The following is a 14,781-nucleotide window of genomic DNA, read 5'->3' on the forward strand; positions in this document are numbered from 1 at the left end:
ACATACTAGCCAGCCGCCACATTACATGTCCCTCCATCAGCAGTACCCACCTGGCCCACATCCCAACCCCCCTCCTTATCCTCCTCCTACCCCTAGTCCGGTACCAACCCCACAGGACAGTGATTATACAAACGAAGTTATGGCACCATTGTTTCAAGTGTTAGGTGGTACTTTGGAACTTTAACCCCTACGCTACCTCCTTCGGTAATGCTATTAGACAAAAGTATCCCATACCAGCGGGCAAGCTCCACAGCTTGGTGTTTAAGATTAAGAACGGGGAGAGTGGACGCACGTTCATAGAAAGAGCAAAGACAGAGTGGGCGGGGGCTACGGGGGTGAACCCAGATAAAGAATCACAGCAGCCTCTGTTCAGAATAGCTCTGTTAAAACATGCTCCGGAAGGAGTTAAGAGAAAGATGGAAGAGAATCCAGATATGGCAGGGGCAAAATCATCAAGATGGGAAACACATTTCTGTCATCATCAGGATGCAGAAACCAAGGAGGAGGAAGAGGAAAGTGAGTCATTAAAAGAGATGGTAGCTCAGTTGACTAAATTACAGTTGGCAGATGCACGGACTCGTGCGACAGATAAAAAAAAAGGGAGGGAAAGAAAAAGATACCCAGATGGCTCAAAATGTAGCACCAGCTCCAGCCCCGCCACAGAATCCTTATCCACTGCAGGGCCAGTCACAGGCTATGTATCAACCCCAGTATCATGTTCCTTACCAAGCTGCCCCATATCAGCAGCCCCCTTATCATGAAGGCCGGAATAGAGGCAGAGGGAGAGGAGGAGGCAGGGGGAGGGGGTATGCCCAACCAAGAGGAGGCAGTTGTTACATCTGCGAAAGCCCGGATCACTGGGCACGTGACTGTCCTCAGAAACAACAACAGCAGATGAGAGGGCCTCCACAGCAGTCATATCAGCCAACAATACAGACTCCACCAAACCAACAGCTAGCTCCAATGCAGGCATACAGCGGGTACTCTGCGCAGGGACCTCCACCTGGTCCATATACACCAGGAATGTTCCCATAGGGGTGCCCGACGGAGATGGAGGGGTAGGGGCTGGCAGAGCCCTGTCTCCAGTTGACAGTGAACGGAAAGCGAAGATGGTTCATGGTGGATACGGGAGCACGTTACTCCACCTTAGCTGAACCTATGTGTTCCCTTTCCTCTCACTATGTTTCCGTTTTGGGATTTTCCGGCACTGAACAAAGACTGCCTTTTACTGTTCCCCTTCCTGTCCGGCTTGGGAGACAGGTGATGGAGCACCCCTTTTTGTATGCACCTGATTGTCCACGTGATCTCCTGGGAAGAGATGTTTTGGCAGCACTGGGGGCTTCTGTACATTGTTCACCAGAAGCTGTGATAGTGAGTTTCCCCGGAGGAGAAGAAATGGTGTGCTCCTCGCCCTCCAGTGCTGATCGCATGTGCATGTTGAGTCCTGATACCTCACCTGATGCCCCACCACCCTGTGCAGACATATATTGGGCCCTGCTAGCCGACAGAAACCCTCTGATTGACTTTTACAACATGTGGCAACCATGGATTAGGGCTCTACACCCTTACCTCCCTGTTCCCGATCCTCTCCACTGCACTCTGAATTATGACAGAAATAATGATCTTATGTATCAAGATGAGTTCCAACAGAACCTGTTAGATACAACCTGGGGGATAGGAGTAAGAGATGTTTATATAGCACCAGCAGGAGTAGCAGCCGCAGTAAAATTAACCCCAGCACAAGAACAATGGTATCGCATGTCAGAAGAAGCTGTTCCCCATGTGTCCCTAGCCATAGCTCCAAAACATCAGGCTAAAGACTTAGGCCCCATGGTTAAAGCAGCAGTCGCTCTGACAGACTGGGTTCCCACTTCCCTTTTGGGGGTTTCAATCTCACCATCCTCTAACATATATAGACTCTCTTTTTACAATGCAGTGTCAGGTCTTTGCAAACATGAGTTACTAACACGCCACCACGGTAGGGAGATGTTAGATGGTGAAGGAGCCACTTCCATGTTGGCAACTCTCCCTTCCTCACTGTGGTCTACGGGCCCCTTTGATGTTGGCAGGTGCAGCATGGAACCGGTAACTTTCGAGATGAAGACTTACTGCCCTATCTGGAGACCTCAGTATAAGCATAAAGTGGAAGCAGCCCAGGGTATCTCTCCTACGATTGAAGGACTGATAAAGGCGGGAGTATTAAGAAAATCTTACTCTCAGTGGAACACTCCCATTTTGCCAGTAATCAAACCCTCCGGCTCATACAGAATGGCTCATGATTTAAGAGCCATCAATGACCTGGTTTTGACTCCTGTTACACCAGTACCGAACCCCCACTCTGCTCTCTCGATGCTCACCCCAGCCCATACATCTTTCACATGTATAGATTTGGCTAACGCCTTCTTTTGCCTGCCCTTAGCAGATCATTTACAGGACATTTTCTCATTTACATATGAAGGCCAAAGGCTGACATATAATGTGTTACCTCTTGATGGGAAACAATCTGCTCAGGCAGCAGAACTTACAGCTGTAGTTTGTGCTCTGCGGTTAGCGGAAGGGAAGGCAGTGAATATTTTCACAGACTCTGCGTATGTGTGCAATGCAATTCACAGAGATATGTCTGGCTGGGTGCAAGCGGGTTTTAAGACTAGTCAGAATAAACCTATGGCTCATGAGGAGTTGATGAAAGAGTTGTTGGAAGCAATCCAGTTACCACAGAGGGTAGCTGTGATCAAAGTGAAAGGACACAGTCAGGGCACTGATTTAGAGAGTATAGGAAACGAAGCAGCTGATGCAGCCGCTAAAAAGGCGGCAGGGTATTTACCTACTATGATGGTCATGACCACAGCAGATCTCGGTTCTGAGATAACTGATTTCTCCATCATACAAGCTCAGGAATCTGCCACAGCAGCAGAACGAACCATCTGGGAAGATAAGGGAGCTATAGAACAGTTTGATGGTATATGGTATAACGGAGATCAAATAGTTATGCCCCCCTGTTGGATGTCCTCAATACTGACTCAGACTCATGGACTTGACCATAAAAGCCACAAACAGATGTTACGAGATCTCCGCCACTGGTGGATTCCCCGGAAACATGCTACTATAACTGACTTCTTGAATAAGTGTGACGTATGTAGTACATGTAACATCAGACCGACCATCACTCCTAGGGCAGGAAAACATCCTTCTCCCACTGCCCCGGGACAGGAAATCTTTATGGATTTCACAGATATGGGAGTAAGGGCTGGGGGGAAAAGATTCCTCCTAGTAATTGTGGACGCATTTTCACGTTGGGTTGAGGCCAACCCTACGGGAAAAGAGGACGCAAAATCAGTCATTAAATATCTGGTGAATGAGTACATTCCGAAACATGGGTTTCCTAAATTGATCAGGTCAGATAATGGTTCACATTTCAAAAATAAAGACCTGCAATCTGTTGAAAAGGCTCTGGGACTACACCACAAATTTGGCACTGTGTATCATCCACAATAACAGGACTCACACCATTTGAGCTTACGTGTGGCCGACCTTTCCCAGGGCCGTCCCAAAATCCCTCTCCCCTTCCTGACCTCGGTTACCGACCATACTATTTGAAGGTTAATGCTCTTGTGTCAGCTCTCTCCTATACAGGTGACAAACCTGTCACCCCTGTCACAGAGGACGTTCCAGGACCTGACCCCGGACCACCGGAACACCTTTGGTTGAAGGTGTTAAAGAGGAAGTGGTCGGAGCCACGTTGGACAGGCCCACACAAGGTTCTGGCCAGAACTGCAACAGCTGTGCAGCTCGCAGGAAAAGGACTCAACTGGTGGCACCTAACACAGTGCTCCAGCAGCAGGACAGGACCTGAAGCAGAGGAGGCAGCCCCACAAGGAGCCCAGGCTACGTGAAAAGAGGGTCACGTATAATTTTTTATTTTTCATATACTGTATAAACTGTGACTGTGATGAGATACACATAAGGGAAAGAAGGTTACAAGGTCTTGCCTGTATTTACAGTTAAATCAGGCTAACATGGTTGTTTAGGTGGACTCATCTAGGTGGTTTTTGAAAAACATTATATATCACATTGTATTAAAAATTGTTGCTTAGAATAAATGCTAAAATAGACAAAAATAGACAAAAATAGATAAAAATAGATAAAAAAGAGAAACCAGGGGTGGGGAGAATCCACCAGAGAGAAATTTCACTTCCTTTCCCAAACCAGTATAAAATAGGATCACCCAGATAAAAGTTTTTCAGTTGCGCGCAGGAAAACAAACTAGAAGCATCATGCAGTACGGCAAACTGCTAGTAGCGTTTGCTGTAGCATTTGTGTTTACCTCTCTTGTCCTCGTTCTTCTGTACAAACTTTCTTCATGTGATTTGTCATGTATTTTAAATGTTTTAGGGAATGTGAGAGAAAATACCATGACCCTTGTGTAGAGTTTGTGTACTCAGATAAATCTGAATAACCTGGGAAAGCACAGACTGTACTAGTTTAGATACATTACTTATCATCCTCGCCTCTGCACTCTGCTAAAACTGGCTAATCACAAGTAACTCTTTAACAATAGACAATGCTTTCACTCAGAAGCAGGGTGGAAGGTGTGGGCTACAAGGGGGGGAAGGCTAAACCAAGATTATAAAGAATGATGTAGTGAGGTAGCTCCCCTAATGAATATAAACTAGCTGACCAAATAGCTGCAGGTTTTGAAAACATACCTATAATGAGCGCTCTGATCCCTATCACTCCTAACAAAAATGTTGACCGCATTAACTACATCCACTATAATGTTCTCCGTTTGACTAATCTAACCCGTGATGCAATTGCCGGACTAGCTGAACAAATGGCTCCTACGTCACTGATGGTGATCCAAAATAGAATGGCATTAGATATGCTGCTGGCAGAGAAAGGCGGTGTATGCTCAATGTTCCAAGACTCATGTTGTATTTTCATCCCTAACAATACAGCGCCGGACGGGACTGTAACTAAGGCGCTAGAGGGGCTCCGGACGCTGTCTGAATCCATGCACGATGACTCAGGTATCAACAGCCCCATTAACGACTGGTTAGACCGTACCTTTGGGAAATGGAAGTCCATGGTGGTATCTCTATTCTCCTCAATCCTTGCTGTGTGTGCATGCTTAGTATTATGTGGTTGTTGCTGTATTCCATGTATTCGCCACCTCACTGAGCGCGTGATTATTTCTGCTGTGCAACAAAAGCATCCGGATGCACCTCCTTCTTATCAGATGGCCATGTTCCAAGCGGAGAGACAGGGTCTCCTGGAAATGGTGGGGGATAGTGAAGATGTTGATCCTGAAGAGGTTGTGTGATGATGCTTATAATTAAAACATCTGTACGTAACATTATCTATGCGTATAATAAATATATCTGTATGTAACATTATCTGTAGGTGAACTTAGTTAAGTTCAAAAGAGGGTCTGTTGGATTTATTATACTCTAAAAATGCATACAAAGGCCTCACTATTGGATGTTTTATGAATAGAGTCAAGGGTGAGAAAAGAGGGGAGTGTGGCAGATGATGTTTTATGTTCCAAGGTCATGAGGACGGAGCCAGAAGGTGATAACGAGGAAGGAGGAATGCAGCAGAGGCATCACGCGTCACACCTCATGACTATTGATATTGTGTAAACCATAAAAGACTGGATCAGGGAGAGCTCGGGGTTCAGACTTCGCGAACTGACCCATGCACTGTATGTTGTCAGGGACATGTTGATTGGATCCAGATATCTGTAAACTCTTTTATTTTTACTTATGCAACATTAATTGTTCGGAATAAATTGTATTATTATGCTTTAACCCGTCTGTTTGGAAAATCTCTTTGTCACACAAGATTAACCAGCACGTAACTGGGCCTTGACCTCTCGGAGGTAGAAGGCCAGTTCCTTCAATATATGTATGTAGCTATGTATATATACTGTATATATATGTATGTATGTATGTATGTTTGTATGTATGTATGTACTGTATATATGTATGAATGTATGTATGTATGTATGTATGTATGTACATATGTATGTATTTATATATGTCTGTATATATATATGTATGTATGTATCTATGTATGTTTGTATGTATGTATGTATGTATATATGTATGTATGTATGTATGTATATATGTATGTATGTATATATATATACATATGTATGTATGTATGTATGTATGTATGTATGTATATATGTATGTAGCTATGTATATATACTGTATATATATGTATCTATGTATGTATGTATGTACTGTATATATGTATGAATGTATGTATGTATGTATGTATGTATGTATGTATGAATGTATATATATATATATATACTGTATATATATATATATATATATATATATATATATATCAACATAAAGGAATATGTTATTCAAGTTTCAAACACAAGCTGTTTATTTCCCCCCGGACACCAAACAGAGACGTACCAGAGTACACCTGTGTCGCATTGAAACGGGTCCGGGTTGATAAGTGGGTGAAAGGTCCAGCAGTCAGTAGTGACAGGCGGAGCAGCACACTAACACACCTCAGAGACTCACCGTCGACCAGGTAACACATAACGTTATACCTCCTCTCTTTTAAATCTGTCTCAGTGTGTGTTTGAGTTTGTTTCCGGTGTCGGTGTTTGATCCAGTCTGTTGTGTTTCAGTCAAAATGTCCAAAGAGCCGCAGCAGATCAGTCCCATGAAGAACTTCTTCGCAGGAGGTTTCGGAGGCGTCTGCCTCGTCTTCACAGGACATCCACTCGACACCATCAAGGTGATTACTGCACCTTGGTGTGTCTCACTTACAGTATGCTCTCACATTACATCAGGACACAAACACCAGAGTTCATCCGGTCACCTTGCAGAGAGGAGACAGCAGAGAGACAGAGACCAGAGACCAACATATGTCAAACACACTGTAGCACTCACTCATGTAAATATTAGTGGTGCTGCAGAGAGCTCAGAGGAGCAGCAGCACCTCTGACCCACATTCACTGTGTTAACATGACTCAGCTCGCTGCTGCTGCTGCTGCTGCTGCTGCTGCTGTTGCTGCTGCTGCTGCTGCTGCTGTTGCTGCTGCTGATGATGATCTCACCTGAATGCAGGAATGTTGCCATCCACTATCATTGTATTAGATTAGGAGTCAGCAACCTTTACTATCAAAAGAGCCATTATAGGCAAAAAATAATAATTAATAATCTGTCTGGAGCCGCAAAACATGTGATCATTGTGATGAAGGTAACACAGTTTATAGTTTAAGTATATAGTATATAAGTCTAATGTAGTGAGGGCCAAAGTGCAAATGTACGACGGAGTATTAGGGCCACATTGAGGGAAGAAACATCTGAGATTTCCAGAATAAAGTCATAATATTATGTGAAAAAAGTCGTATTATTACGAGAATATAGTCATAAAACAAAAAAAAAAACAGTTATTCATTTCCATTTTTTAAAATCCACAGGGAGCCACTGGAGAGGAGCTAAAGAGCAGCATGTGGCTCCGGAGCTGCAGGTTGCTGACCCCTGACTTAGACACTACAGTAATTAGATAATTAGCTTAGCTACACTGCAGTCAGTGGCTAATATTAGCTTATGCCAGATATATTGGTGTATATATATGTTGGAAGAAATTGCAGTTTATAAAAGCCAACGATAGATTTGAGTTTCATCATGTTTATTTTATCACTATAAAGTTTCCTGGTCAGTTCACACCATGGTAACGAGTCTTTATACCTGCTTTTTTCTGGCCACTTGTGAGCAGAGTAAGCTGTAAACACAGCACACAATGATCACCTTAAAGGGAACCTTTTGTGCTTTATATAGTTTTTTGTGCGTACAAAAGTCTGCAAATTTACAAAGCCCAAAGTCCACTCCAAAGGGAGTTACTCTCCCCTACAGAAACACTGCACCTGAACTGCCTGAAACGCCTCGCTTGAAGTCCCGCCTTTTCTCCCGTAACGTGATGATGTCACCAAGTAACACATTAACATGATACCTGCTAGGGATGTGACGGTGAGGAAATTTTCCCACCAGTTAATAAACTTTAACGTCAAGTGGCTGTGTCTTGTATTGCCAAATAGGCGTGTTTGATTTTCGCTTCGACATCAAATCCTCTGCCATCTCTCGGTCTGTCAACTCTCTCCCGTCCCGTGTGTGTGTGTGTGTGTGTGTGTGAAATCTGACCCCTGCTACTCTGAGCTGACTCCTTATGGAGCAGATGCATTCACTTTCAGATTATAGCGTCTGTCGTCAGACTATCGATCGATAACATGCCGCTGATATGCCACAATGAACTGAAAGGGTTTTATTTCTGTAAAAAAAATAGGGCGGTGGGTACGTATTGTAATCGGTGTGTGCCGGAGTAGTCGGAGTTCAGACTCATCCTAAAGGTGTTGGGTGGTGTTGAGGTCAGGTTCTCTGTGCAATCCATTTCTTTATGGACTTTCAAAGTGCACAAAATGAGGTCCAAACTGTTGATGCTTGGTTCTGTGTGTTTTTGTGTGTGTGAGGTCAATACAAAGTGCATCCTCTCTCCTCTCTCAGGTGCGTTTACAGACTCAGCCAAAACCCAAACCTGGAGAGAGCCTCATGTATGCTGGAACCATTGATTGTCTTAAAAAGACCTTAGCCAAAGAGGTGAGGATGCATGCTGCCTCAATATCCGGGATATATTTCATACAATGTCATTCCTCTCATGCTGATGTTTCCTCGCCATCGTCTTCCCTCGCAGGGTGTGAAAGGACTCTATAAAGGTATGACGGCCCCGATCATCGGAGTCACGCCCATGTTTGCTGTCTGTTTCTTTGGGTTTGGACTGGGCAAGAAACTGCAACAGAAAACCCCTGATGATATCCTGACGTAGGTGATCGCTCTGTCGTAGGCGGTCGCACTGTTCACTTACCTGTTACAAACGCTCTATGGGTGGTAATATGTAAGTACGTTGTCTCCTGCAGGTATCCACAGCTGTTTGCTGCGGGAATGTTATCCGGCGTGTTCACCACCGCCATCATGGCTCCCGGAGAGCGCATCAAATGCCTCCTACAGGTCAGAGGTCATGTGTTTAAACATAAATACAGGATCTAATCACTGTGTCCTCAGCACTGAATAATAGTAGATTCCACACGCCAAAATGAAATGACAGTGAGTGTAAAATAATATGTGTGTGTGTGTGTGTTTCTGTGTGCAGATCCAGGCTTCAACAGGAGAGGTGAAGTATGCGGGACCCATGGACTGTGTCAAACAGCTGTACAGACAGTCTGGGATCAGAGGGATCTACAAAGGCACCGCTCTGACTCTCATGAGAGGTGCTGCTTTACTCTGATACACACTAAACCTGAGAGCAGAGGTCACAACTTGCTGTTAAGTTTGACATTTACAGCGGCTCGATAAAATATTGAGAACACTTCACTTAAAAGTGCCCTTTGGAGTTTTCCTGTAAACAAACAACGTTACTGTTTGAGTATTTTTTTTGCATTTGCTGGTGCATCGTTGCATTTCTGGGCACGTTTCTACCACCTGCAGCTCAGTGGAGTAGTCATGTGACCTCGTGTGCATAAAAATGGGGAATCGCTCATAAAAACTGCGCTCCACAGAGCTACTAGAGGCTTAAAAACTCCACATGGTACCTTTTTAAAGGGGAACTTTGCTGATTTCACTGATCAAAGTTTGTTTACAGCTCTTGGGGAGCACTAATGCATAATGTGAAACAAGTTGTACAAAGCCTGTTGTGGCTCCAGAGCTGCGTGAAGTCTGATGTCAGTCGAGTCAGCGTCGGTTGGTTTTGAAGACTACAAGTTTGAAAATTAAATAAACAGAGGTGTGGAGTTAGAAATAAGTGAGCTTACCAGACCTCTGTAGCCCGATCCTTATCTCTGCATGAGGCTAGCGGATCAAGGCTACGTTAGCCGCCTCTAGCATAACACACCTGCATCTCCAACAGAAATGGCGGTGTTTGAGTTGCATTGTGGGTAATGTAGGAGCCAGGTTTTGACAAGGAAGAAGAACGCATGGAGTAAAAAAAACAATATTTGTGGTTCTGCTACATCAGATTTTATTCTTGTTGTATTTAACCGTCCATCGTGAGTCCGACATTGTTATAGGAGAACATCGCTAACTCGCTGGATTATGCAGTTTCATTTATGTGCCACACATCATCGTCATCATCATCATCATCATCATCATCATCCAGCTTCAACTTGTAGCCGCTGTTCCTTTTTCTTGAGGCAGTTTGTCTTAGTCATGTTGTCAGGATTTTAAAGCCTCTGTGTGTTTTTGTATTAAGAACAACACATGGTGTATATGTAGGTCATCGGATTTGATTAGACTCTTTAAATTCATATCAAACCACCCATCTATTCTGTCAGAAGAAGTAAAGTACTCTATGTTTTCATATGAAAACATTCACATGTATCCATTTAGTTATTGATCAGTTAGATATAACTATATTTTATAGTTTATAGTGCCGCTGAAGTCACTCTTTTTTTCTTTTTTTTTGTAACTCAGATGTTCCAGCAAGCGGGATGTACTTCACGTCCTACGAGTGGTTGAAGAACCTCCTCACACCAGCAGGAAAAAGGTGAATATTTGTTCTTTTCTCACAGTGTTTACGACTGCCTGCTGTATTGTAAAAATCCTCGTCTGAGTAGTTGAACCTGTTGTTTCTCTCCCTGCAGCCATAATGAGCTCAGCGTTCCCAGTATTCTGTTTGCTGGGGGGATGGCTGGCATCTTTAACTGGGCGGTCGCAATTCCAGCCGACGTAGTCAAGTCTCGCTTCCAAACAGGTTTGTTTTTAGATTTTACTATTTGTTCAGACTAAATGAATATCTTACAGTCTGAAAAAGGACATATTTTAACATCACAGCAGGTTTGTCTTTAAAAATGAGTCTGTGAGTGAGTCTTCTGATGTGTGTCCCCCCCCCTCAGCTCCTGAAGGAAAATATCCCAACGGTTTCCGGGACGTTCTGCGGGAGCTGTTCCGAGAGGAGGGCGTGCGTTCTCTGTATAAAGGCTTCAACGCTGTCATGCTCAGAGCTTTCCCTGCAAACGCAGTGAGTACACTTGACTTATTCTTCTGTTCGATGTTGCATTTGGACACCACGCAGTGTTCAGTTTGAGAAGTTCAGGAAGAAAGAAGATGTGCTCATAAATATGTCATGCAATGAGAATAAATCTCATCATTAGTAGCAGCAGCATGTGATGGATGCTAGAAAATGACATACATCTGTATCACTAAGCTATAGATGGAATTGAGTCCAATCACTACACCAATCTGTAGTGACAGCGTTTTTTAAGATTAAAACCAAATACAAACTATAAATGAATTCACCAACACACAGTAGATTTTAACAGAGTGTCTATTTGCACCCGGTTGAGACACAGCACCTATTTGTCTATTTACATCCGGCCAAGTTGAATATGCTACTTAATTTAACAATAGTAAGCTAGCCGAAGAGTTTTCTAGCAGAAAGATTTTGTAGTACTAGTAATAGTAATATATAAAGAGCAACAAAGTGCATGCAGGGAGTAGGTTGTGGTGGAGGAGTGGGTCAAACCCAGGATTTGGACTCAGGAGACCGGGATCCGAGTCCCTTGAGAAGCCTATTTTTATATTTAGTTGACTTATTATTTTCTTTCTTTTTTTTATTATTATTATTATTTTCAGTTTTCAGGCGCAGTTTAGTTAGGTTTAGGCAACAAATTTAGTTAGGTTCAGGAAAAATATACATACAGTACATATACACATACTTTATGTAGTGTGCCCGGGTCGGGTGCGAATAGCATGTGCCACATTTTAACACCTCAAATTACCAAAATCGGTTTTCCTTCTCCCACCAGAATGATTTTTGAGTAGATTAAAAATGCTCAAGGAATCGAAGTATGTTTCCAATTTCCAATCCGTTAACTGTGCATCTCTGGGCCCTCATCAGTGTATTTCAGCTGCTGTAGAGATGCACATGCATGTTTGTTTGATGTCGTCACAATATCAAATATGTTTGCGCTCATAGCTGCCATGCTTTTTTCTGAGAATGTTAAAACAAATTACACTTCTTACCATAACAACTTTTAAAAAATCTTTAGAAAATCATGTGTTTGTCAGACAATATTTCATTGTGCATTTAGCGAACACTCACCAATTAGAATAATTTACAGTATTTTTTGTGCGTTTTTACTTTTATTGTTGGCAGTGGAGAGTATAGCTCAAACGGTTGATTAATTGACTGACTGATAATGAATCTTTTGGGTCATTTGTCAAAGAAAAATGCCAAACATTTAAATTTGCCTGTGTTTGTCTCATGTGATCGTAAACTGAATATGTTTTTGTTTTGGACAAAACAAGCAATATTAGGAGGTCAACTTCGGCTGTAGGAAAGAATAACGGCCATTTTTACTCTTTTCTGACATTTTACAGACCAAAGAAAATAACTGGAAGGTTAATCAATAATAAAAATCAGTTAGTTAATTGCTGCCCTAGTGGAGAGTAGAGAAGTGAAGAAGATCATGCGGCAAACTGGGATGTTTTAATTACATCGCCAGCGTCTTAAAGCTGTTATCAGCTCACAGTAAAAGTGAACTCCTGCTGTTACAGGTTAGATCTACACTTAAAGAGACTTCATGATCTGGATTCATCAAAAAGTATTTTAACACAGCAATAAAGGATGTAAATACAAAATAAGGGCACATTAATTCTTTATTTAGCTCTGCTGCAATTAAAAATAAATATTAAAAACTGTACATTTTGTCCAAAGAAAACAAAGTAATGTTAAAATCTGTTATTTATTCACTATTATACACAAACTAAAGAGTTTTGTCTGTGTGTACCTTCTTTTTTTTCAGGCTTGTTTCTTAGGATTTGAATTCGCAATGAAGTTCCTGAACTGGGCAGCTCCGAACCTGTGATGAAGACTCGGCATCGCCTCGTATGTCAATCCCAGGAACAGAACTGTTTATTATTAGCGGCACACACACACACATACAGACACACACACACACACACACACACACACACACACACACACACAGACACACTGAATCACAAAGAGATTTTAACAGTTTTCCAATAATATGCTTGATTATCTTTGAATCCTCATGGTGCTGTGTAGAGCATGTGGATCATTCAGACCTGCGGAGGGTTCAGACCAGAGATGTTGGGATGACTCGGTACCAGTACACAAACACAAACACACACAGACACAAAGACTGTTGAATGTTCTCACTCCTTTTTCTTTTACATGTTTTCTTTTGTGTTATTTTTTTATAGAAGAAAAGGAGTGAAGTGAACATGCCGTGCCTTACCTTTTGTTATCTGCGAGCAGGGGTGCATATCAGGGAAAAGGTGCTTTATGTTGTACTGTGTGTGTTCAGTCTCTCAGCAATAGACCTGTTCATCGCCATTCTGTTGCTAGGGCAACAGCTTTGGTCCAAGATCACTTCCTGTAAGCTACTGCATTAATAACCACTGCAACAGGAAATACAAAGAGACCCATTTAGGATGTTTATGTTGTCAAGTTTGAAAAAGTCCAAACACGCCTTTCAAACTGTCCTCTTCCCGTGAGGTCACCCTCCACGCCGTGACCACCGATGCTCGCTACACTTTCTGTTTGTGTTAATGTGAAACTATGAGAGTAGTCATAATGAGATTGATTGAACATTATATGAATGTCCTCATGTAGAGAAATTAAAAAACAGAATCCATATTTAGAAATTAGACTGTCATGCACTTTTTTCTTAATTATTTGTTGATTGTTATAAAACATGGAGGACTTGACTGTCCATGCTTTTTTAGGGATGCACCGATCCAACTTTTTGCGATCCCGATAGCGATAGTGATACCTGGGCTTTGGGTATCGGCTGATATGAGTACCAATCCGATACCAGTGTTTAAATAATAAGCTCTATGCGTCACTGTGTGGAAGTGACTAGGATCATTCTGTTATGTGTGAGACAACATCAGCCTAACTTAAACATTGTTTTCCTTCCTAACTTTGTAAAACAAAATGTAACTAATAAATACGTAGATATAAATGTACTGAATTGTTATATATCATTAAAATAAATCGTGCACTGGCAAATTGGTAAAACACTTGAAAATTAAGGAATTACAGATCAAGTGTAAACCTTTTTAATGTAACAAAAGATTAGTCAAAACGTAAACAGGAATTCAAATTCCAGTATATAATGTACATAGTATATACACATAGAATTGAATAGATCGGCCCCCATTGTAGCCGATACCCAATCAAGCTATTTGAGTCCGTATCAGCCAGATATCCGACCCAGTATCAGTGCATCCCTAGCTTATTTAAACAACTGCAACAAAGGATGATAATAAACTGAGTGAAAATAGTTAATGTAAAAGACAATAAGTTGAATGAATAAAAAGAGAAAAGAAATAATAAGATATAAGAATTCAAATGTGTAATGAAAATACACAGAATGTAGTAAGTAGAACCAGTTCACCTTTCTGTCATGAAGATGTAATAAATGTCAATTTCAATCATCAATTGAAGGTGTTTTTAGTAATTGCTTTTCTACCGGCAGCATTTAACAAATGTATTTCTATTTGAAACAACAACTATCTATCTGATGATATCTCTCTGTGTCTCTCTCTCTCTCTCTCTCTCCGTTGTTGTTTCTTTGCCAAATCATCAAGTTCTGAGTCGTAATCCATCTGACAGCCTTTAATTACATCTGACGTGAAAAGTCCTGGTCAATACTTTCCGACAGGCCGTGCTAAATAAAGAAATCAATAAGCTGCTGAAATGTTAGAGAGAGTGGGACGAGAGGAGGTCGAG

The 14,781-nt window shown here is 42.1% G+C and overlaps 1 protein-coding gene across 2 annotated transcripts; it reads left to right on the forward strand.

Moving 5' to 3' along the window:
• The first annotated feature begins 6,414 nt into the window (after window positions 1–6,414).
• slc25a20 (solute carrier family 25 member 20) lies at window positions 6,415–13,691 on the forward strand. 2 transcript variants are annotated; one of them, XR_005207875.1, is made up of 11 exons: window positions 6,415–6,552; window positions 6,653–6,762; window positions 8,532–8,624; window positions 8,719–8,846; window positions 8,942–9,032; window positions 9,175–9,292; window positions 10,491–10,563; window positions 10,661–10,770; window positions 10,913–11,037; window positions 12,824–12,945; window positions 12,982–13,691. XR_005207875.1 is itself a non-coding variant. In XM_037777796.1 (10 exons), the coding sequence occupies exons 2-10, from the start codon at window positions 6,658–6,660 to the stop codon at window positions 12,884–12,886; spliced, it is 906 nt and encodes a 301-aa protein (XP_037633724.1). In that variant the 5' UTR covers window positions 6,415–6,552; window positions 6,653–6,657; the 3' UTR covers window positions 12,887–13,691. The 2 variants fall into 2 exon arrangements, 1 of the variants encoding a protein (XP_037633724.1); XM_037777796.1 differs by having other exon boundaries at window positions 12,824–13,691.
• Window positions 13,692–14,781: the final 1,090 nt, after the last annotated feature.

Source organism: Sebastes umbrosus, chromosome 1, assembly GCF_015220745.1.
Source record: "Sebastes umbrosus isolate fSebUmb1 chromosome 1, fSebUmb1.pri, whole genome shotgun sequence".
NCBI lineage: Eukaryota > Metazoa > Chordata > Actinopteri > Perciformes > Sebastidae > Sebastes > Sebastes umbrosus.

Coding starts and splice junctions, on each gene's coding strand:
- slc25a20 (XM_037777796.1), top strand. CDS start 6,658: ATGTCCAAAGAGCCGCAGCAGATCAGTCCCATGAAGAACTTCTTCGCA. Junction 8,847..8,941: donor ACCCCTGATGATATCCTGAC/GTAGGTGATCGC, acceptor TGTCTCCTGCAG/GTATCCACAGCTGTTTGCTG. Junction 10,771..10,912: donor CAAGTCTCGCTTCCAAACAG/GTTTGTTTTTAG, acceptor CCCCCCCCTCAG/CTCCTGAAGGAAAATATCCC.